The 24,408-nt window shown below is 36.6% G+C and overlaps 1 protein-coding gene across 5 annotated transcripts in view; it reads right to left on the reverse strand.

Moving 5' to 3' along the window:
- The window catches only part of ADGRG6 (adhesion G protein-coupled receptor G6), a 141,038-nt gene that overhangs the window by 34,288 nt on the left and 82,342 nt on the right, over positions 1–24,408 (reverse strand). For all 5 annotated transcript variants that reach the window (XM_019425112.2, XM_019425110.2, XM_019425113.2 and 2 more), the window contains 10 exons: positions 18,966–19,051; positions 16,242–16,294; positions 15,208–15,270; positions 12,028–12,170; positions 8,636–8,747; positions 7,241–7,305; positions 6,584–6,794; positions 5,175–5,346; positions 3,621–3,761; positions 1,365–1,484 (listed from right to left, as the gene is read on the reverse strand). In XM_019425112.2, coding sequence (XP_019280657.2) covers positions 1,365–1,484; positions 3,621–3,761; positions 5,175–5,346; positions 6,584–6,794; positions 7,241–7,305; positions 8,636–8,747; positions 12,028–12,170; positions 15,208–15,270; positions 16,242–16,294; positions 18,966–19,051 — 1,166 coding nt within the window. The remainder of the gene's footprint in view (positions 1–1,364; positions 1,485–3,620; positions 3,762–5,174; positions 5,347–6,583; positions 6,795–7,240; positions 7,306–8,635; positions 8,748–12,027; positions 12,171–15,207; positions 15,271–16,241; positions 16,295–18,965; positions 19,052–24,408) is intronic.

Consider the following 24,408-nt stretch of genomic DNA (forward strand, 5'->3'; position numbering starts at 1 on the left):
TTTCACTTCGTCTCCAGAATTTTCCTTTATGTGTAGGCATGTGCCCAGAATTAAAAGTAGGGACTCAAACAGATATTTGCACATCAATGTTCACAGCAACGTTACTCACAATGGCCACAACACGGAGGCAATCAAAGTACCCATGGATGGATGATGCATGGATAAAAAATGTGGGAGATATATATAGAGAGAGATATTTAGGTCTCTCTCTCTCTCTATATATATATATAATGGAATATTATCCAGCTTTAAAAAGGAAGCAAATTCTGATACATGCTTCCTTAAAAATGTATGAGATGGATGAACCTTGAAAATATTATGTTAAATGAAATAAGCCAGTCACAAAAGGACAAATACTGTATGATTACAATTACATGAGCTGCCTCGAGTAGTTAAATTCACAGAGATGGAGAGTAAGATGGTGGGTGTGGGGCCCAGGGGAGGGGAGCAGGGAAGCTGTTACACGAGGGTCTGCCGGTTTCAGCTGGGGACCACAGAGCAGTTCCCGAAGTGGATGGCATCATGAATGTGAAAGCACTTACAAATGGTTAAAACAGTAAATATGATTTACGCATATTTTACCATAATAAAAAAAAAATTCTTCATGGATGAAGGCACTGAAACAAGGGACGCCAAAGGGTACAACAACGAGGTCTCAGAGGGCCCAGTGACAAAGCAAGGCTAGTTCTTAGATGACTTAACTTCCAAGCCTTAGTCCTTATCAGCCAGCTTCCTGCCTGCCTGCTTCCTGCCTTGCCTAACAAATAGCAGAATCAAGAGAGGGACCCTCTGTAAAAGACGGGAAAGACTGTGCCTAGCCTCACCTGGGACCAAAAGAAACCCCATATAATTTTATCGAATAAACATGATAGGAAGGGTAATGAAGCAACAACAAAAAAGCAACGTTTGCCAAGATTTCAGATAACTGCTAACCTCTCAAAAAAAATGAGTTAACTCTGCCCTCTTTCCCTTCTGCTTTCCCAGTAGCAATAATTTCTGACTTAAAAAAAAAAAAACGAAACAAAAAAAACCAAAAAACCAAACCTTTAATGGCAGGATTGTGCAACTGCATCTGTATCTAATTTCTCGAAGTAATACACTGTTTGTTCCTTAAAAAGAACGGCCCTTTTTTTCACTCCTGTTCTCCCCATGTCTGAATCCTAAAGGGGATGAATCCTTCCATTTGCCACCATTTACTGTGACATTACGGCACCACCTGATTAACCGTTCTCCCCTTTTTTGGAAAACTGCCTTGTTGAGAAAGTACCAGAATAAAATTCTTACCATGTAGAAACAAACAAAGGCCCCGCACTTCTCTGAAATGGTCTGCCTCTGTTCCACTGTTCTTTGTAGCATTTTCTTACCTGGTTTCTTGTATGTTTGATTTTAATTCGAACAGGATCCTTCAAACCCTGGATAGTAATGTTTCCAATACTGCATGCCATCACATAACTCACTAAGGTGCCTTTCTTGGTTTCTACATCCTTTTAAAGAAAACAAAAATGTATTATATCATTCAGTACACTTTTGTTTGATTTTGGTGCCCCCAAACACACAAACTGTCAGCACTTTTTACATTTAAGATCTTCAATTATAGAACATCCTGTTTATAAGATTAAATTGCTGGCTTTCCTGAAAGAGCTTTGCTATTTCCCTTATTATAATAAATACATTGAGGGAACATTATGAGCCAATGCTGTAAGGCAGTGTTCATAAAACCTCACTCTTGATTGCTGTGACTGATGTCAGCCGGTTAACATCTGAAACAATGTGAACCCAGAAATAATATAAACTCATAAAAAGCCACGAAACAATTAGACCATTTCCCTGCCCTAGAAAACTACATGAAGTTGTCTGCTGTTACAGAAGTATAAAGGAAATATGGTGTGAAAAATAAAACAACAACAAAAATTAACAATTCAGATTTCACATCCATGCCGATAGCCTGATGTGTTTAGTAACTTATTACTAAATGTAATTCTGGTGGGTGAAGTCCCATCCAGAACTTCTACCTTGTCTGCTTGTACACTTGCCATCCTCCATAGCTTCCCCTTCAGAGACAAGGTTGTCAGGAAATCAAATCAGTGAATCCGTGCTGCAGAATGACTGGGGTCAACAGTGTCTCTCTCCGCAAGATCACCTCTTATTCCTTCTTCCCTTGTGTTATTCTTGTCAAACATCCTGCATTTCTCCATTGCAGCTTATAAATCAGTTGTTTGGGAATAATTACAGGATTTCTTACATGCCAAATAAAATCTCGGCATGCAGGATACTGTATAGCGTGACCACGCTCAATAAAGTCGGCAATGGCTTGTGGATACCTTGTCTTTTATTTAAAAAATACGCATATCTTGTTCACTATGTTAGGGAAGTATCACAGAACCCTTAACATTTTTTGACTCTGCTATAAATTCATATTAAAAACCAAGCACCTGTTTCCTAATGATACGTTGATGGGGAGATCCCAAGGGAGAAGGGAAAGGTAGCGTGGAGAAGGCAGACTCAAAATGAAACAACAGATTCTTACAGTTCTAACCCAAATCCTTCCCACTGGGTGCAACCTCTCCTCTGAACAGAGCCCCGCCACCCGTGACTTTTTGGTGACACCTACTGCATTTCTGTTCTGTTTTTTTAAAAGTGACGTCGTAAGCCTCAAGTGATTTTAACAATGCAGTTTTATGCGTACACAGCTATTAAAGCCTTCAGAGTAATTAGTAATTATATTCTTAATCTACTCAAAAATTTTATACAGTTTGTTTCTAAAACCTTTAAAAAAAAAAGTCTTAACATTTTAGAATTCTGGGAAATGATTTCATGGTATTCCTCTTTCTTACCCGTAACTTACACCTCCACACCTCTATACATAACAATTAGAAACAATTCTACTGGCCTTGAGACTTGGCTAGTTTCTCTTACATAGATGGCATTGTTTCATATAGGCTGGTATCTTTAATTTAATAAATAACTTTGATTTTTTAATAAGGGCCCAGTGAAACTCTCTGGATCTGGTTGTACTTTCAAAGGCAACCAGAGGTCACCAGTGTTTGCTGGCAGGGAACTTTCTAGTATCTAGAAATGATGCCAATAAAAATGACAATATGTGCTCTGCACAATGCCATTCGACTCTGGGGATGTGTGAAGGCCAAAGGCCACTTGAAATATTAATGGGAAAGCTGATTAAAGCCAAGAATGCTGCTCATTATGTAAACAGTGCTTCCTGCTGAATTTAAAAAAAAAAGGAAACAAAAAGCAAACCTTTCCTTTGGCACACAATTTCTTTAACTCTGAAGGTCTAAATTGCTGGAGAGCATAAAATATTTAACACAAGGAATAATAAATAGTAGCTCCTCCACAAATTCCATTTCTAATTGTGCCATGCAAGCCTCAATCCAATATTTATTTAAGAAGAAAAAACCCTACATGAACACATCTGTTAAATAAGCATATGATTACCTGAAATAAAATGTTTAAATAATTATGATAAAATGTTTCATTTTTGAAGATACGATATATTAACTTTTTAAGCCCCTTGATAAATTTTCAAGGTACCCGAACTTTTATTTTGCCTTTGGAGCAAAGAAAATCAATCTGCAATTAAAAAACAATTTAATGAACCTTACCTGGAAAAGTCCAGTTTTATTGAAGAAAGTAAACTGTGCTCTTTTAACTAGTAAAGAATCTTCTTGACTTAAATTCTCAAGTAAGTTTGGAGGCAAAATTACAGAAGCCAGTGGATCGGTTTGTCCACTCTCAAAATCCATCTGTGACACACAGAAATACACTGATTGACTAATGACAAATCACAGTGATAACTACCCCACATACTGAACAAGGCAGGAGAACAGCACTTGGCCAGGGCCAGGGCTCCCCTTTACCTCCACTGTAGGCACTGCCCTCCTGAATGAATGGCTACAGACAAAGGCCTGGGTCTCATCTGAGTTTTGCAAAGGTGGAAAAATGGAAGATGCACTGATTTTAACTAAGGCAAAATGAGAAGTCTACAAATCAGTTAACATTTTAAAAAATGAGTTAGATTTACACTTAATAGATTTTGAGCTTTTCTCAAAACACATAGTGAAATAACTACAAAAAAAAAAAAAAGATTGGAGTTAGTTTGTCTGATTGCTGAGAATAAGTATCTCTGGGTAGAGGAAGCAGCTGAAGTTTGGTGAATACTCTTGGATATCGTTTTCCCTGAACCCACGGGTCAGGCCAAAGAGTATCTTCCCGCAAATGGACGTGGGATGAGACTGAGGCTGACCGAGTTTTCACCCTTAAATGTGAAACAGAATTATCCAAAAGAGCCCATACTCTCAAGAAAAATCTTGAGGAATCTTCTTTTTAACCAGATTTTAAAATATTTTATCTTGGTTTATGTCCACAGTTGAGTAGTAGTACATGCCCCTTAATGTGTTCTCCTATGTCAAGGATGATGTTGTGACATTTCATTTGCCCCCACACACAGTAGGACCCTAACACACACACACACACACACACACACACACACACACACACACACACACAGTAGGAACCTGAAAAATATTTGCTAAAAGGTCGCTTCAACAGGTCAGAGTGGCTCTCCACTAACCTGGCCCAGCTTTCCGGCCCAGCCTCATCACTGCCTACCATTCCCAGGCTTCATGAACCAGTTCAGAGTTCGTTCAAAGACCAGCAGAATCACCAATACCTGAGAAATTGTTCAGAGTGCAAACTCTGGAGATCCACCCAGGACCTGCTAAATTAGAATCTCTGGGGATGGGACCCTGCAATCTGTTTTGACAAGTCCTCCAGGAGATACAATGCAGCTGGACAACCACCGGCAAAGAGAATACATGAAGCTTCTTCCCACCTGGGGCCTTAATACAGCCCTTTCTTCTGATTGAACTGATGCCCTCCCCTCACTCTCAATAGGGCAGTTCCCAGTTGTGGTTTAACTCTTCCTTCTATTATCACCTCTGGTAGAAGATAAGCTGACCACCCTGTCACCCAGGTTCTGAAAGGACATCTCGGTGTCCAAATAACTGCGGCTACTGCTACCGACAACCTTAGCAAACATTCTGACCTACCTGCCTGCCACCCCACCACCCAAGATCTTGAAGTAGAAACTGGCAAGTGATCAGATCAGTCTTTGTTTGCCTAATTAATTAGAATTAAAGAAACCACTGGCTCATTACCTGGAAATAGGATTCATTATTGCTTGGTAGACCGATGCTAAAATTTGAAATTTCATTTGTCCCTGGGGACAGGGACGATACTCCAAGCGCCAAATTCCGAGTTGTAATATTCACACGTGATGTGCTATTTAGGTCTATCTTGAAGGCCAATTCATCGATTGTTTTTAAAGCTCTAAGGAAATGATAACACCACTCTTAAGTAACATGTTTTACAAACTTGTACACATGTGACTTGTAGGACAAAATAGAAACTAAATAAAATTGTCTTTAAATTTTCTGATCCTAACATGAATACTGACATCCCAAATCATAATAACATCAGTTAAAACACAGAATCATAGTGATGAATGCATCCTCAGGAGAAATATTATGCTTTAAGAAATACCAACAATTAAATCATCCTAAAAAGATACTGTTTTTCGACTCTTAGGCTTTTTTTCTCGTATAAAAATATGTTTTCTACTTTATAACTGAGTGAGAATCAAAGAAAATAATGTGTGAAGGCATTTCTTAAACTCTAAGACACTATAAAAAAATGTTTGCTATCTTTACATAGATAAGGTAAGTTCGAAAGTACGTTGTAAAAACATAAAATTTTCATTGAAGAAATTTGTTTGAAAGGAAGGAAACAGAAGAAATATTAACACATTAAATGAAATAAATGGATGAAAACTAGTTGTGTAAAAACAGGTACAGATCACCCTGCCCTTGGCATTTTCATTCCCAAAGTACAACGATCACACAGCTACAGCATTTCTGTGTCACAGTCTGTAGGACAGAACTGACAGTCACCAAGTTATGCCAAATAGATGTGAGTGGACTGTTCACTAAGTGTCTCCTTTGCAAAGTGACATCAGCTAATATATATAATAGCTTATCTTGTGAATTAATTCCAGTAAACATTCTTTCAGATGAAAAATGAAATATTGATTATGTCTTCCTGTAGCTATTTATATATCTTGGCAGATGGACAATCCTAATCATTTTGTAGATTATATTTCTCAAAAAAGAAAATAGAGAACTTTGAAGTTCACTTTGTGAATTATCTTGAGAAATATAAATGGGTCTTATGGACATTTAAATTATGAAAGCTGAGGGGCATCTAGGTGGCTCAGTCAACTAAGCACCCAACTCTTGATTTCAGCTCAGGCTATGATCTCATGGGTCCGTGGGTTCGAGCCCCATGTTGGGCTCCATGCTATCAGCACAGAGCCTGCTTGGGATTCTCCCTCCCTCTCTCTCTGCTCCTCCGGCAACTCACGTGCACATGTGTTTTCTCTCTCAAAAGCAAATAAACTTAAAAAATAAATGAATTATGAAAGGTGGGTACCAAGCATTCAGATAAGTGAGAAATTATATAACATATATCCAATACATTTTACTCTCCAAAAGAATCAAAGAACACTTACTCAGAAGAAGACTCAAGCAAGTCACTGTCTGGACTGGTTAAGATATTAGAAAATATATTCATTAAAGTTGAACCAAGCATTATATCAATGTTTTCTTCTTTATTCACAATCCTTTTGACCTGCTCTACAATGCTGGTAATATTGGCTGAGCTTAGGGTCTGCCCATCACCAGTTAAATTTAAAATCTGGTTGGCTACTTCATTTGCTTCCCCTAAAAAAAGGCAGAAAAACAACACACAGAGTTTTGAATATTTCAGGAATCCAAAACCTATTATGATATTTCACTTCATAGTCTCAACTTTGGAGGAACCTATTTTCATATACAGTTCTAAGAGAAATGTCCCCAGAATCACAAAAAATAAGTATATACCTACTGTTTAAAAATAATACACAACTATAAGACACTGACACAAATATCAGTTTATATTTTATGTCTTCTCTAAAACTGTCTTATTATTTTCAATCTCTGATAGAATAAACAGAACAGAAAGTTAGAATCAGGAAAAAACAGAATTTTCTACCTTAAGTGAAACAATCATTTGCTTAGCTTTTAATCACAATGGCTATGACAAAGCAGAAAAATATGTCGGAAGAGGATAAAGAGGATGAAGTCATTTCATTTTGCCTTTAAGAACTGAAGAAAAATTGCTCACTTACTTGAACAATTAGAGATGTCAGGAGGCCCCCAGTAGGCTAAAGATGTGTTGGCAAGGTCACGGTAACTATGGAACAAAACAAGATCGTTCAACTATTTGGCATCAATGACATTATAACTGACAAAATTAGTTAATAATAAGTTTTTAAATCTGCCTTGATAGCTAGGTAAATTTCATTTGAAAATAAAACTGCAATATATTGAAATAAAAGTCCTACTAAGAATTCTTACCAGAAAAAAACCAGAAGCCATGCATCCTAGAAACAAAATCCTAGCAATAGCCGGCATCCTAAGCTAGAATATATCAGGTTACTGAGGTTAAAAGCATATTTGGTAACACAGGTCAGATACCTCTTTGAGAACTTTTCAGATAAAATCTGATTGATTACCCATAACTCTGTATAGCACATTATAATCCATACTTTATAGGTGAGGAAAAAGACTTAGAGAAACCAAAGAATATTCCAGTCTCACAGCCAAGAAGAGGTACAGCTTTGTTTCAAACTAGGGTCAGTGACTCTCTGAAGACCCTTCTTTCCTCCCTAGCACGTACCAAACACGACAGAAGGTGCAAGGTCTGGGCACTTTCCATTTCTGAACCCCTCCACCCCTGCGAGAAAATTCTTCGCTGGGGGGTGAGGTAGAGCATGAAGAACTGGGTCCAACTTGCTCTTCACTGAATCCCCTGCCATTGACCCGTCTCTGGGGTTTCTATTAAACACTTAGGGAAAATCTACACCCTGACAGTCTCCATTAGCAGCCTGCCCTCACCTGCATTCTGACTTTATTTCCCTCTTTTTCTGCCTCCTTCCCCCTCCAAATTGTTTAAAAGTCTTAGAATTTCAGTGGGTGGCGCAGTGGGTTAAGCGTCCGACTTTGGCTCAGGTCATGATCTCACAGTTCATGGGTTTAAGCCCTGCGTTGGGTTCTGTGCTAACAGTTCAGGGCCTGGAGCCTGCTTCAGAGTCTGTGTTTCCCTCTCTTTTTGCCCGTTCCCCCACTCGCACTCTGTCTCTCTCTCTCTCAAAAAAAAATACATACATACGTAAACATTAAAAAAAAAATTTTTTTTAAAGTCTTGGAATTTCAGCTACATGTTCCAAAGCTGTGAGCAGGCGCTTTATTCATCCCTATACAAGGTGCTTTGCTCTACAGACACACTCTCGTTTCCAGGTCTCCCCATCTTTCTTTGGAAAAGCCTGAATCAGCCTGTTGCTTAGAGTAAAAAGCTTTTTTTGGTAATATCATCTTTGCCCTCCTTGAAGTGAATGATTTAGGTATTCACAGACTTTGCTGCCCTTTCCTATCAATATATGACACATGGGAACAACGGCACAGCACAAATGTGGAGGTGGATAATGTGGAGCTTTCCTGGCACGATTCAATAAAAGCATTACCATGTCCTTGAAGCATAAAAGCCTTGCTTCCCTGGACAAGGGAAGTTGTATACAGACGGTGGGATGAGTGGCCATTGATAGCCTTTGGGATCCTCATCGGCATAACATAAACCTATGTGAAAATAACAACCAACACAGAAAGGTTAATCTATTCTTTGAAGTTAGAGGTGCAAGATGAGAGCAAAACGACGACATTGGGAATTAGGTATTTGTTTCACATAATACTGAAATACTAGCTTTTATGTTCAGAATTTGCAAAAATTTAGAAATTAGGAAAAAGAAACACTTAGCACGTTTCAGACACAAAAATTATCCAAATCAAAGTCACACCTGTATGGGAGTAGAATCATGAAACATACAGCATTATTCTAATGTAAATTATTAGCAGATAAAATTAGTAAAATAAAGGTTTATTCAAAAAATTAACACCAGAAGGGCACCTGTGTGGCTCCATCAGTTGAGCGTCCAACTCTTGATTTTGACTCAGGTCATGATCTCATAGTCCCAGGATCGAGTCCCACATCGGGCTCTGTGCTGAGCAGGGAGTCTACCTGGGATTCTGTCTCTCTCTCCCTCTGCCCCTCTCCCCCACTTGCTCACTCGCACGCTCTCTCTCAAGTTAAAAAATAGGGGCGCCTGGGTGGCTCAGTCGGTTAAGCATCCGACTTTGGCTCAGGTTATGATCTCAGGGCTGTGAGTATGAGCCCAGCGTCAGGCTCTGTGCTGACAGCTTAAGCCTGGAGCCTGCTTCAGATTCTGTGTCTCCTTCTCTCTCTGCCCCTTTCCCACTCATGCTCTGTCTCTCTCTCAAAAATAAATAAACATTATTATTTTTTTAATAAATCAATAAACATTTAGGGGCACCTAGGTGGCTCAGTTGGTTGAGAGTCTGACTTCTGCTCAGATCATGATCTCACAGTTTGTGAGTTTGAGCCCCATGTCGGGCTCTATGCTGACAGCTCAGAGCCTGGAACCTGCTTTGGATTCTGTGTCTCCCTCTCTCTGCCCCTTCCCCACTCATGCTCTGTCTCTCAAAAATGAATCGATGGTAAAAAAAATAATAATAAAAAAATGTTAAAAAAAAATAGTAAACTCTACATACAATGAAGATCCTGAAAAATTCAAAATGTAATATGATATTTTTCCAAAGGGAAAAGGCTATGAAATACTGTAGTCATTGAGTTGCTCGCATATTTTATGGAAAAATCTCCAGCTGTTCGGAAAGCATCTTCTGTCTGGAAGTTTGCTGAGAGGATAGTAAAAAGAGAGCTGTGAACCAGCACCACATGTCTCTCACACATGCCCTCACCCTCAAATCACCCCACCTGTTGTTTGAAAACTCTCTGGGCAAGTGTCATGACATAAATGACTCAGACTTTACGATTTTTAAAACACCAGAATAAGAGCAATAGATCAACAAAATCTTGTTATTTCAGAACTGAAAAACAGCAAGTTATACCAGACAGACTGTTGGGAACTGGTGTTACAGTCACCAACTGAACGTTCAAAGAACTCTCCCACCTACATTCTAAGGCTTCAAATTGCCAGGGTTTTGACCTTTATTTTTTTCAATTGGTACAAACTTTTCCTCATAGGCCCACTGGGCAGAAAAACAGTAAAGGGCAGAACTTAAAGTAAGTAGTAGAAATTACACATCTAGGGATGTGGACAGTTTTCGGGGTTTCCTCAGGTTTCTAGAACAAAGACGAGGCCAGCTGACACTCACACAGCTTCCTGGTCATATGTAAGCTACTATTCCTCACGTTCCTTCCTCGTGGAGACTCATGTGTGAAAGGGTGGCCCATCTGTGAACAAGCAAGCACTCTCCCACAGAGGCTCAGGAACTGTCCATGCTGCGGCGCCTGGTGGCTCAGTCTGGGTAAGCGTCTGACTCTCGGTTTTGGCTCACTCAGGTCATGGTCTCACGCGTCTGAACCTTGCATCAGGCTCCGTGCTGACAGTGCTTGGAATCCTCTCTCTCCTCGCGTCTTGCTGCCCCTCCCCACTTGTGTTCTCTCCCTCTCTCAGAATAAATAAACTTAAAAAGAAGAAGGAGGAGGAGGAGGAGGAGGAGGAGGAGGAGGAGGAGGAGGAGGAGGAGGAGAAGAAACTATTTGTGGTGACAACACGGACGGTTTGCATTCCGCCCTCTTTGAGTTCTCTGTAACTGTGTATGTTGACACATTACATATGGGTAGCTCCTCACAGAAACAGAGATTGTCTGCTTCTTTATCACCCCGGGATTGTGGCCTCAGTTACATCAGCTTCTTTGAGACTGAGGGCTGCCCACGGCCCTCGCTTCAGCCTCCTGCACGTGTCTAAGGAAAAGTGTCAAAGTTTCCTTTTCTCTCTATGAATACACTTAATCGTAATATAATTATAATCACATAGCAACAGAGTAAAAACTTTACTTTTCGTTGTCCATATTTGTGATCACTGATTTTTCTAAAATAGTTCCATCAAAGTTCATTCATTTATTCATTCAAGTATTTAAGTGCTGGGAATGTGCTAGGTTCCAGGGGAGGTGGGGAGTGAGGGTGTGAAAAAAACTAACATGTGTGCTCAAGTGAGAAGAGATTCCTGTTTAAGGAAAGCATCCGTAAGAATGCCAGCAAGTCCAGTCAAACACTATGACCTTCTGATTTGTACAGTGCTCGAGGTATCTGGACAGCATGAAGTAGAGGCTCAAATGACCCCTATTTACACATGATGATGTCACAAAACACATCACAGAAAAGATGACTTTGGGTTGTCTTTAAAACAATGGTGTGAGAAGCAGGTGGGTGGTGGGAGCAGAGCAGAGCAGTGTGAGCCAGACCTAGAAAGGCATAAAAGGGCATGGCATGTCTGGGCAAGGGCAAGCGTTCCCGTGTGTGTGGCTGGAGCTCAGAATGTGAATCGTGTCTAGGTGGGAACTCAATCTAAACCCTGGATGACTCCCAGATTTCTGGCCTATCCCTGTGGAGACAGTGATATCATTAACGAAGACAGAAAACATAAGGTGCTTTCTTACATGGAATTGCCTTTTCCAAGATTTACCTCATTAGAAGTACATGTACACACTCTTTATTCCTGCTGCTGAAGCCAATTCTGGTCAAGGCTATCCTGGCACTTTGCTCATATTCTTAGCATTTCCAGAATATGTCCCCCACAAGAGTATAAACTCTCCTCTGCCCCTTTCATTCCCTTAGATTCATACTTGTTGAGTTGTTCTCTTTTACATTAACCAGGTCACCCATTTGTTACAACGCCACCAATAGGATGAATTTCATCATCAGAAAAAATAGTTTTAAATAAGCAAACGATGCACAATGGAAGAATATTTCTGTGGCTGTTTCAGTTAAACCTGAATAGTTATATAGAATACTTATTAAAAAATTAAAGGAACTTACCCAGTTGTTTTACACTCACTGCATATAGCCTCAAGCCCTCATCCAAGGACTCATTATTTTTTAAGAGCTTCTGTTGAATATCTTTTCCTTCTAAATTGGGATTGTTGGTAGCATTGTAAACTAGAAGGGCCCAAATCACCAACCTAGAAAAACATTTCAGATGTAATGGTTGGAATTGTTGGTTGATTTTTTTGGGGGGGCGGGGGGTGTGTGGAATAACAGTATATTTGAATATAGTAGTAAGAGGGATGACCATGGAGTGTGGAGACTCAACAGGCCACAACACTCAAAAACTCCTATTACTGGATAAATTAGAATGTTAAAAATATCTACATATGAATAGATTATATTGATTATTGCATGTATAATTCTATTATATCATATCATATAACCTCATTTCTTTTGAGAAATGTTTTAAGTAATATTTATAGTGTACATGCAAGAAAGGGTCACACTTATGACTAATTCTACATTGTTTCTTTATAGCCAATAATAAAGCTTTTTAGAAAAATTAAATTCCAACAAATATGACTAAAATGACCATTTGACTTTAAGATTATTAAGGGTATTACCATTTACAAATATGTTCCAATTTCTCCCGAACTGTAATAATGATTTTCCATCTTGATGAAGCATTTGCCAAGTATGTTATATGGTGAAAAGTTATAAAATAAATACTTAAAATATACATGATGATTGGCCAGCATCCTGCAGAAGTCTACAGACTGTCTGACCTTGAACGTCTTTAAAAAGAAAATATTTCTAAGAGAAGCAGAGATGCATCCTAAAAGCCCCATAAAAACCTTTGGTTCTACATTTCAAAATAATGTAATTTTCTGTTCAACTGTAATCATAGCCATAGTCAATAGCAGAAATCAAAACATGCCGAAGTCAAGGTGGTAGCAATGCTTTTGAAATAAGTATTCCCAGGAGAGAGGCATGGCATATCTAAGCTATAAAATTATGTGGGTATCAATAAAAATGAAATAGAGTACTGATATATTTGTGGTGCTAAAAAAAGAAAGATTCCTTGAAATTATGCTATTCAAGCTCAGGTGAAATTAAAGAAGAGTTCTATTTTTTCCCCCTAAATATCTGCTCATCTCAAGGGCAAAGTGCTGAACTGTTCTCATAATTCAGTCTGAAAAGCTATTTATCTCTAAAATGATCTACTGCTTAGTGTTCATATATAAGTCATATTTCAGGATGAGCAAGACAAACAGATATAAATATAATGGTGAACTGTCATCACTTAATAATTTTTTAAATGGCCTATAAAAAAAGTATCTTATGATTAAATTATTGTTGGAAGATAAGCTTTGCCACTCTAGTTACTGACAGCTTAGAGTTGGGAACATGACCTTTTACTTCTGTTGAATATTGAGAACATAATGAACACTATGTATTGGGATGATACTGAATACCCAAATTCAGCAATTCAAGAATGACCATGCATTTTCACAGGCCTTATCTCTGTATTTTCCTCTCTCCTCCTGAAAACTGAAACTGTTTCATGGTTCCACAAAGTTCCATCAGTTGTTACCATCAATCACCCTTTATTTGAATAAACCAGTCTCTGCAGCTTTGGTTTCCTGTCTGGGCGATAGAGGATGATAGTATTATCTGAGGTTATGGTCTGTGTTAAGTGTTACAATCAAATTGAAAGGAAAACTTTGGGGGAAAAAAGTGTGTGTAAAACTAGTAGATTGTGGTTTTGAGAAAACACTATGAGAGACTAAAAATTTATCAATGAGCATAAGAGAAGTAGAGAGTAGGAAAAAAAAAGAGGCGAGAATGTCTGTAAGAATACATTGTAAATAACTTTAAAATGATTAAAAATTTTTTTCAAACAATAAGCTTTTAAACAGTTTCAAAAAATTGTGAAACAAAGATTCATACCAAATAAAAACTACACATGTGGACTTTCCCATATATACGGTCTTGGTTCCCTCTCCATATAATTTTCTGTGAAGCTACCCACTGGTTTGACAGACAACTGAAATTCCATGAATGTAAATGTCTTTCAAGCAAGAGTTTCCGAGGTACTGACGTATGCCAGTGATGGCAGACTTGAGTATCGCTGGGTAGTAGAAAAATCACAGAAGGTACACTAAAAAGGGCAATGCTGACTTCCTCCAGAGGATATACCATTGAGGACACCCTCAACTTTGGCTGCCCCGATTGTTCGACAAAGTGTCCAACAAAGGGATCCGTATCATGCATCCCCAGAGAAGTCCAGCCACCATTCAAGAATATAGCATTAACATAATTATTCTGTTCTTTAGATCATAAAGGAAAAGGAACTTTCTTTCCCTAATCGGATGTTTCAAGCCAATCTGTTGAAGATACACAGAAATGAAAAGTTTCAACTATAATTAAAAAAAAACATTTGCTTTTTAAATATTAAACAGAAAACAAAAAAAAAGTAAGAAGAAATTCTCTGGTTAACTTTCATATGAAATTCTATTTTTGTCTTCTTCTAGTAAGAATACGTCACCTTAAAAGAAGTATATTCCATCATTACTGTTGTAAATCTATAAAATCAGTTCAGTCAATTGAAACTGAATAAGAATTACATGAACTTTTCCTTTTCAACTACTTTTTTTTTTCTTCTTTGGAGATGTAATAGACTACCTGACCACAACTAAATTTATTTCATTTAGGAGTTAAAGTTGTTTTTAATTATACCACCCTCTGAAGCTGGCCTGTGTATGCCAGTGGATTCTGCAAAGTGGACAGATCTGTTAAATTACCTGCCTGGTCTTGATACGAATTTTAAAATGAAAACTTCTGAAAAGTAGCTATTACCCATATTATTAGATGCTACCATGCATAAGCTTTAACTATCTTTTTTTCTTTGATGGTCTTTTTGAAATTTCAAATAAGATGTAATGGGTTATCATAAATTAGCTAGAAATACTAAATACAAAAACTCAAACATTTTAAGTGTTCTACTTCTGAATTATTTTTCATCAGATGTACATTTCTATCCACTCTATTATTTGATGGTTTTGACTACAAGAAAAAAAAAAAACAGTGTGTATTAGTGCTAAAGAAATAAAAGTGCTACTTGATTAAAATGTTTCTCTCCTATTTCATTATTCTCATTTCTCTACCAGACAGTCAAAACAGGTGAGAGTAAGGATGTTACACTTTCTGTTAAGAATTTGTCAGTGTTACCTTGGATCATTTCCAATGCTTCTCTTGACTTTAATCTTGTCCTCTCCAGTGCTCAGGTGAAAACTATAAATACAAATATGTACATTCATTATCAACCTCATCTGCCACATCATCAACAACAAAATTTGAGGAGGTGAAAGAAGCAAAATGAACATTCTAGGCCACTATTTCCAAATATGTGTCCTGAAAGTATAGTTCTTTCACATGTCTGAGAACAAATGGCTCCATGGTCAAGTAAGTTTGGCAGCCGTGTGCCAAGATTTTAAGATTCACAACACATGTTAGTATACTAAAGAATATGAGATGTTCAGATATCTAGAGATGCACTCAGCTTAAGAATGTACTTCCGGGCTAATTCAACGTGATCCTTCTTCTGTGTTAACGACATTTGTCAGGTTCACAGAATACACATCTAGGTTTCATGAAACATACTTTTGAAAACTAAGAATAAAACTATGGAAACAAGGTGCAGAGGAGGATATGTGGATTATACTATTTCCTAGGTAGTTAAAGTATTTAAATATAATAGTAAAAGATATTTTTGAAAAGCTAGGTGCAGACTATAGATATCTCATCTAACAGAAAAACAGTCTCCAAATTGGGGTGCTACAGATGGTCCACTGGGGTGTGAGATGAAACTAACAGGACTTCTATGTATATGTGATTATCTTCTTTTAATTTATGGTATATTATAACATATACTGGCTAAGTAATGCACACACACAAATTTATTTGAAATCGCAAACATATTTTGGGAATACATACAAATTTTTTTTAAAGGTTGGGATCCATGATCAAAAAATTAAAACCAATTAATACAGCCCTAAAGATTTTTGTGCACAGAAATCACAAAATATAGAGTTGTTTTAGAAAGATTATAAATATAGTGCATGTGTGTATGTGTGTACTTGTGCTGTGTATGTGGGGTATAACCAGAGAGAGAGAGCATAGCGTTAAATGAGACTTTTTATTTACTTAAATAAATAAGTAAATAAATTACTTTTTATTTCTTAAATAATTAATTCTGTTATTACCTGATATTGACCACATAAACAGTGTAGTTCCAATTTTGGAAGGTTAAATTGAGCTGAAAAATACAATGGGAAAGAGTGAGCTTTGATAATACTTTCTAAAAAAAAAAAAAAAAATCTGAATCAAGTTTCTTCCCTCCCAAAAGATAAGCTGTTATTGGAATAAGGCCCTGGGAAAATCCCAGAGAGCCAGAGTGAAAGAAAGGTGAAGATAACAGTTACTGGATCATTATATGCCAAGAACTTTGCAAAGGTTATTTCTTCGATCTCACAACAACTAATGAGATAGGTATTATCTACTCCTTCACCCTTATTTATGAAGAAACTGAGCTTCATGGAGAGAAATAGCTTGCCCAATGTCCTCAACTAAGAGGTAGCAGATCCCAGACTGAAACCCAAGTCTGTCTGGAAACAGTATACTTTCCTCTCTAGCCTTTATTCTAATGGGCTCCACTATAATGGTTCTTCAAATTAGCCCACAGACTGAACGCTACACAGTTGTAAGAGGGTACATAGGAGGATTAGCACAATAAACACCTTCGTATTCCTCATTCAACAAACACTGTAGCAATAACACATCTTTTTCTAGTAACTATCATCTCATAAGGATATTAGTAAGAATAATTACAAATTAACAATACAAACCTTTTAAAAAAACAAAATGAGTTCAATATTATTGGGAACTATGTTTATTATTGTGTGGCTATTTAACAGCCTCATGGGTCTGAGCATCAGACTTTTTAAAGAAGGAACAGATTCTTCTCAGTATAAGTAACAATTACATTGTCCAATACAATCACAAATGGGATTTCTTTACTGATATGAGATCTTCCTATTTGTGTATCACCTCCAGAGGGATTTTTAGGAAAGCTGCTCTCCATTTAGAAATGATACATATATCCTAGTGTTTGAATTCATTACTGGCTTTAATATGCCAGTGCAAAAAGTCAACAGCAGCATTTGTCATTATTAGACAATTTCACTCCTCCCCTCAAGTTTGTAACAGAATTTTTAATTACATACTATTGTTTCCTGTGGTCAACTTGTTTTAAAGCATATTCAAAATAAGGCTTTTCTTATGATGGACTCTTCAAAATAAGACCGTTTTGTCATATCAGTTATTCTTTAGATAGATAGATAGACAGATGATAGATAGATGATAGATAGATGATTGACAGATAGACAGATAGATTAGACAGTCACCACTACCTCTCAACGTATTTAGCCTTGTTTTGCTACGAACAGCATATTTGCCAGGCTTCAGCATAAGAAAACCCATTTTTCTTCAAAATGTATACTCGAGTGACTTCAATCACAAAAACTGTGTGAACTGTAGTAGTGCTGTATATAAAAAGCAGTACAAAGTCCCACTGTATACTATAGATAGAAAATAAAATAGAAAAAATAGAAGCCTATGGAAAACAAAATTTTTGTTTTGGAGATGAAAATTAAAAAACGATAGGTGGTATCTATAAGGAAAATGAAATAAAATGCTGATTTTTTAAATTGGAAATTACCAAAATTTTCATTAATAGAATACTGATTAAATAAATTAGCATAACCTAAATTTCCCTCAACAGAAGACTTAAGGGGTGCCTGGGTGGCTCAAGTCGGTTGAGCCTCTGACTTCAGCTCAGGTCATGATCTCACGGTTTGTGAGTTCGAGCCCTGCATGGGGCTCTGTGCTGACAGCTCAGGGCCTGGAGCCTGCTTCGGATTTTGTGTCTCCCTCTCTCTCTGCCCCTCCCCTGCTCACACTCTGTCTCTCTCTCAAAAATAAAGATAGATTAAAAAAAACAAAAACAAAAACAAAAACAGAAGACTTAAATGACCAGACAGTCACATAATGGAATATTATGCACCTTTAAAAAAGAATAAAAAGAAAACTTAGATAAGGAAGGTCTCTGTGTACTTTGATGGAAACCTGGCAGTTACAAAAATAAGTACAATGATATGTAAGATATGCTCTTAGTGAAAAACAGGAGGAAAAATACAAATCTATAGTCCTTTTAAAAAATGTTTATTTATTTTTAAGAAAGGGGGGGAGGGGCAGAGAGAGAGAGGGGAAACAGAGGATCCAAAGCAGGCTCTGCTGTGCTATCAGCACACAGACTGATACAGGGCTCGAATTCATGAACTATGAGATCATGACCTGAGCCAAAGTCGGACACTTAACCAACTGAGCCACCCAGATACTCCAAGAACATATAGCCTTGTTTTCTTTTATATGCACAAAGAAATTCAGGGCGGGGGAACAAACAAGAAAAACTAACAATGACTTCTAAGCAGATGGGTTGGTCTCCAGGGAGATGAGCTACAAAGATGGTCAGAATACTTTCATGATATATTTTGTTATACTTTTTGGTTTATGAATCAAACATTCAAACAATTAAATAAAAAATACAGAATCAATTTTTTAAAGCTATGCTGAAAATGTAGGGATATAATAGTAAATAAAGATAGCTATCAAAATATATTTCTATTTGTGTGGTACTTTCCTTATTTAGACATTAATCATCTATGAGGCTTGTCCTTGATTCAAATGTCACTCCCTCACTATGCATGAGCATACACCTTACTTCTATGTCTATTCATAGTAAGTATAAGGAAGAGTGTCTGCGTTTCAGTATGATCTATGGACTCAATAACCCAGACAGTAGATTCCTTTGCAGGTTTCCAGAGGTGAAAGGTTTCAAATCACAAAAGAAATTATATAAGTTCACTTACCCATTCTGCCACCTTGTTCTGTACTTTAACCTCAGGGTGATGAAGGATGTTTTGAATCACTATGGAAATTCTAAAGATAATTCCATCTGTCCATTGGAAATAGGATTTAGCCGTTAATTACCTTTTATAGTCCTACAATTATCAATTTAAATATACAATCACACAATTTCACACAATGTAAAAGAAATGACTTCTGTTGGAGAAACAGGCTTCTAGTTACGGAATAAGTCACAGTAATAAAAGGTACAGTATAGAAAATACCATCAATAGTATTGTAATAGTGTTGTGTGTTGACAGATGGTAGCTACACTTTCAGTGAGCACAGCATCACACACAGACTTGTGGAATACCTGAAACTAACTAACATTGTGTGTCAACTACACTTCGATTAAGAAAAAACTAAAAAATAAAAAAAAAAACACTTTCTACACAGGTACAGAAAATTGAGATATTTTGACTTAATGCTCATTGACCTTTGCAACTGCTTAGCAAGAGTTATCAATTAGTTTATTCTGAGAAATAACCCATTTCTCCTACATTATCACCTATATATGTTTCTTTAATTCTATAGATTTTGGATATTTACTCTAATTTTTTCATGACTTTCTCATGTACAATTTGATCTCATGTAATAAGAAATTATCATTTTTTTTGGTACCTTATAAAGAATGACAGGGTTTGGGGGTTGAAAACTTAAGTGGGATGATGGGCAGAAGTTAGCTTGAAAAAGAACAGATACACACATATTTGTTGCCCTCTGCTCCTTATTCTCCACCCCCCCCACAGCATTTACTTCTAAGTCATTCACCAGATTTTTCATCAAAATTCCATAAATATAGTCGCTTGTATCAAAATAAAGGGGGGAGGGAAGAAAGAATATTTGCAGATAGAATTTTAACTGGACTAAGTTGCTTTAAAAAGAAAACTTTATGTGAGAAGAAGGTTCTGCTTTTTTCTTTTGGGGATCTTTAAAGTAGTCTGATGTATTTTTTTTTGTAAATGCAAATCAAAGTCACCACCCAAGGTTTGCTGAATCTCTCTAGATGTGTGTTATAGGATACCTTACTATAAATAGCTAATGAGAAAAATATCATTTTAAAATATGTTAGGTTATATATAGAAACAAATTGATTCTCCATTACTTTGTCAATCATCTTTCTTCATGCTTATATTTTGGTAAGTCTTCAGCAAAGTATGCATAGAAAATGTAGAAAGTATATAATTTAAATACTGTTGGGGAATAGATTTAATGAAAAATTTGGAAAGTCAGTAGAAAATACATAAAACTCTGCCTCTGGAAATCCCCATATCTACCAAAATGCAAATTCCAGTCCCACTACCAAAGGAATGTTTTTCCAGTATGGGGTCAGAATCTCATACTAAAACTTTTACCGCTCCCAGAGGTAATAGTCTAAATACATGAAATTGGTACAAGTCCAAGGACAAGTGGGTTTAACTTATGCAGACTAGGTTATTTCAGCTTCTAAAACTCTTCAGGTATTTTAATGAAGTTGATTTTATGTTCCTCTAAAAATATTCTGAATTTAAAATACTTAGAGGAATATATTCAAAACAATGATAATAATTCAGATTAACAAAGCCCATTCAGACTGTATATCTCATCATATAAAATTATGGATATTCTGAAAGAAGAAATTCAAATTGCAGAGGTCCCAGAGTTATTCCAGGATCCTAAGGACAATTCTGGGAATGTTCACTTGTGCCAGCAGAGTAGCTGAAAAGCCACCACTAGATGGAGACGTAAAGCATGTGTTTAAGACCAGTATTCTTTCCCTCTCAGGAAAATATTGCAAAATACTAAAAATCATTATTTTTAATCACTGAGATTTCTGAAATGTTTTGGAAACATTTAGGATGTTTTTATTTAAATTTTAGATATCTGCTGCCTCATTTTTCAATTTGCTGTTATTTATAAAGGAGAAAGACCTCCAATATCAGAGATAATCTAAATGAATTTATAAATATAGTACTTTCCCTAGAGTTATATTGTTTACAGCAAATAAAATATGTGAACACAGAAAACAACCTAAAATCTTGTGTTACAGATTCTCCTGTGTTATAGATCACTTTCAAAGTCATTTCTTTTCAGAAGCCTTGGAATGAAGTATCCATATACTCAAGGGAGTCTACTTGTTAAACTTACTTAAAATTTCTGAATAACACAGTCAACAACTAAACATGAGAAATGTCCAGGAGTGGACTGTCAACACTAGATAAAATGTCCACCAAAGAACTGGTAAGAAGGGTTTTGGTTTGCAGCAAAATAATTGGCTTAAGCATTGCCATTGCAGAAAATACACAATTAAGACACACTAAGGCAGGCTTTCCCATGTCATTCTAGAGGTCAAGTGGTCCTCTATAGATGTAACAACTCTCACAGTGTCTCATTAGAAAAGCTTATTACAAATTTTCATATATTCCAGAGACTTCAAAAGCTGTATGTATTATCCTACTAATGGCATCCAAGCCAGAAGAATTCATGATAGACATTTCTTGGGGGGAAAAAAAAGTATTTAAGAGTATATCCATTTTCCAATTAGATAACTCTTTCATCCATGCAGGACTTCAAAGCAGAAATCATTGCTTATCATTACAGGCATGGCATCAAAATGGTATTGCTGTCTATAGGTCTTTCTCCAATTAATCATTTTTTTGGTCCTTAACACTCTTTTCGGAGTTTCTTAAAAGATATAGAAATGAGACTACTTTATTCTATATTGAAGGGTGTGAAGTATAGGTTTGAAAGGCAGATTTTAAAATATTTATTTGAAAAGACAGATGTTAAAATATAAACCAAATGTTATTTTAGAGTCAAAATGATGTCTTTGGACCAGTGATGAGGCAATTATAACACATAAGTAGCATTTATAAGAAGACTGGAGTCCTGCTCATCCTATACACACGATTTCTTTAGATAACAAGAATGTAAAGCTAGAATGATTGTCTGGTCCATACATACACCCAGAGAGTAAATTTATGTTAAGAAACTAGGAGCAGTGGTACAATGAATACTTGTAAGCTAGGTTTTTTTGAACAATAATAAGGACTAACAGAGTTAGTTCCTTGCTTGGGTTACTCGTGTTGACCCCACAAAATTTAATATCCAGGGGCACTGGAGTGATGCTTCAAGCACAGAAAATAAGATTTGGTATGCAAATAATAACTGACTCAAGAGCTTTCCTTAAGAATGTAATGTAAAAGGCACAAAAAAATTATTTGTGGGAATACCTCGGTTATCCGTTACAGACTGAAATATCTGTTTATGAAAAGTAACTTAAAGATTTTCCTAGTATACAATCTGAGGTATCAGATAAAAGTCCTTTTGAAAATAACAAAAGGAACTTTACATAGGAACATTTCACAAAGTCTAGGAAAACGCATTTCATCGATACACCGAAGAAGTCTGTCTGTCAAACAATCTCGATCCCTGCCCACCCCCTACACCAGCATATCATCATTGGTAGGCTCAGGAAAACTCTTCGATAGTCTGGAGTTTAAAGGATTGGGTACGATAGATAGATGACAAATTTGATAGCTGTACCTATCTTTCTTACAGTCAACAAAATAGGATTCTCTAATATATCAGATCATGATAAGCCTGAGAATGTTTACTGTATCCATTTCCCGAGGAATAAGAGAAGTGTATCTGGAGTTGCTGACAGTATGTGAATGATTTAGACATGACCTTAAGTTCCATTTATTCACAAGGTGAACAAGTAATTCTCTTTCCAATTATTTCCAACTTGACTACATCAAAGAAAAAATATTAATTAGATTACAGTCTGCCTCTAACACTTTGTTACTCTCCCTTTTTAAAAAGATAGTGAAGGCGCAGTGAAGGTGTAGAGATACAAGAAAACAATAGGAGATGGAGAGAATTTAATAATATTTTCATTATATTCATTTTCATTTTTCATTTCTATTTTACAACAGTTTTACAACAGCAATATCAATCTTCCCAAATAAACACAAATGCTTAAGTAAAAATGTGAGTCGATTTAGGAACAAAACCTATTACATCAATAGTATAGGTGGCTAAATATATGGTAAAAATTGTTCAGATGGTACACAGATTGGAGGACGTGATTTTGAGAATACTTCTACCACATGATGACTTTTGAATATTTTTAAATGCTAGGACTGCATTTTTTATCAAGAATCATCTAAATTAGGTTTTTCCCTCTAATGTAGTCAAGTCAAACCATTTTAACTGATTCTAACATTTGCTCGCTTTGTTGAAACCCCATTGAAGGTTATGACGCAGAGAGAGACGGCTGAACAAGGCTCTCTTCAAGAATGTCAGAAATGACATGACTGAGTGAATACAGCTCCACTCTACCAAGTCAAGGACTCTGAAGCATCATATAAACGTTCTTGGGCAGTAGAGGACGTGCCAGTCCTGGAGGGAGAATGCCACAGAGGCTCTTTGTATGTTCGTACAAAGAGCGAAATACTTAGTTAGAATTATAATATTCCCATCTACTGGCTGGAGTCCATGTGAAATATGCACTGGAAACTTCAGCTGTTGCTGCTTTTTCCTGGGGGTTGCTGGAATGTCTGCCCCATCATAAATCTCCTTGGTGTAACTACCAGAATAACCATAAACACTTCCCTGAATCGATGTCTTTATAACTGTAGTGAAATTTAGATCTATGTTTCATGTAAAATATTCCATACTTCCAATTTAAATGTCCTTACAGAGGAAGTTGGTATAACCCCCGAAGCCAAAGAAAAAATGAACTATGTGGGTTTCTTTTCTCTGGGTTTTTGTCCTTGGTGATATACTGCAGATGTTTTGGCCTCACAAGTGAAATGGTTGGGGTTGAGAAAATTCCTTTGTTTCTAATAGCTCATATTTGAGAATATTACTGTATTCAAGGCAATGCTGTGGTCACCTGATTGGAATTTCTCTTTTCTAGAAGAAACTTAAATCATTTACTCCGAATTACCAAAAGGCTATGTGGTCCATATAGGTAGCAGACTAAATAATAATTCAAGTTACCTGGCATTTTCCCTGCTCGTATCTTATATCCTATTAACTGCCATATTTGCAAATTACAAATAATATATATAGTGAAGTATATGTGGAAAAAAAGTCAAGAAGTATTGGCACTTAACTGAAATTTTGTCAGCCAAAAATGGACTTAGTTGATACGCAATCACATTCTAACCATTATTCTTCAACAAATAAAAACAGCAACGTATTACCATATAAATTGATCTAAATGTCACCAATGCTTAAACATAAAAGTTGATTTCAGTGAGAAATTACATCACCAGCATTAGTTTTTTTGAAATTATAAAGTTCCTTAAAACACTGGTTTCGTGAAGAGAATAGTCTGACAAAATACCTTGAATATTTTTTCAGATATTTCATATAAAGCAAATTAATTCCTTTTAATTAAGTGCCTTTCTCTTAGAG

Source organism: Panthera pardus, unplaced genomic scaffold, assembly GCF_024362965.1.
Source record: "Panthera pardus isolate Hobbes unplaced genomic scaffold, ASM2436296v1 HiC_scaffold_17, whole genome shotgun sequence".
Classification (NCBI taxonomy): domain Eukaryota; kingdom Metazoa; phylum Chordata; class Mammalia; order Carnivora; family Felidae; genus Panthera; species Panthera pardus.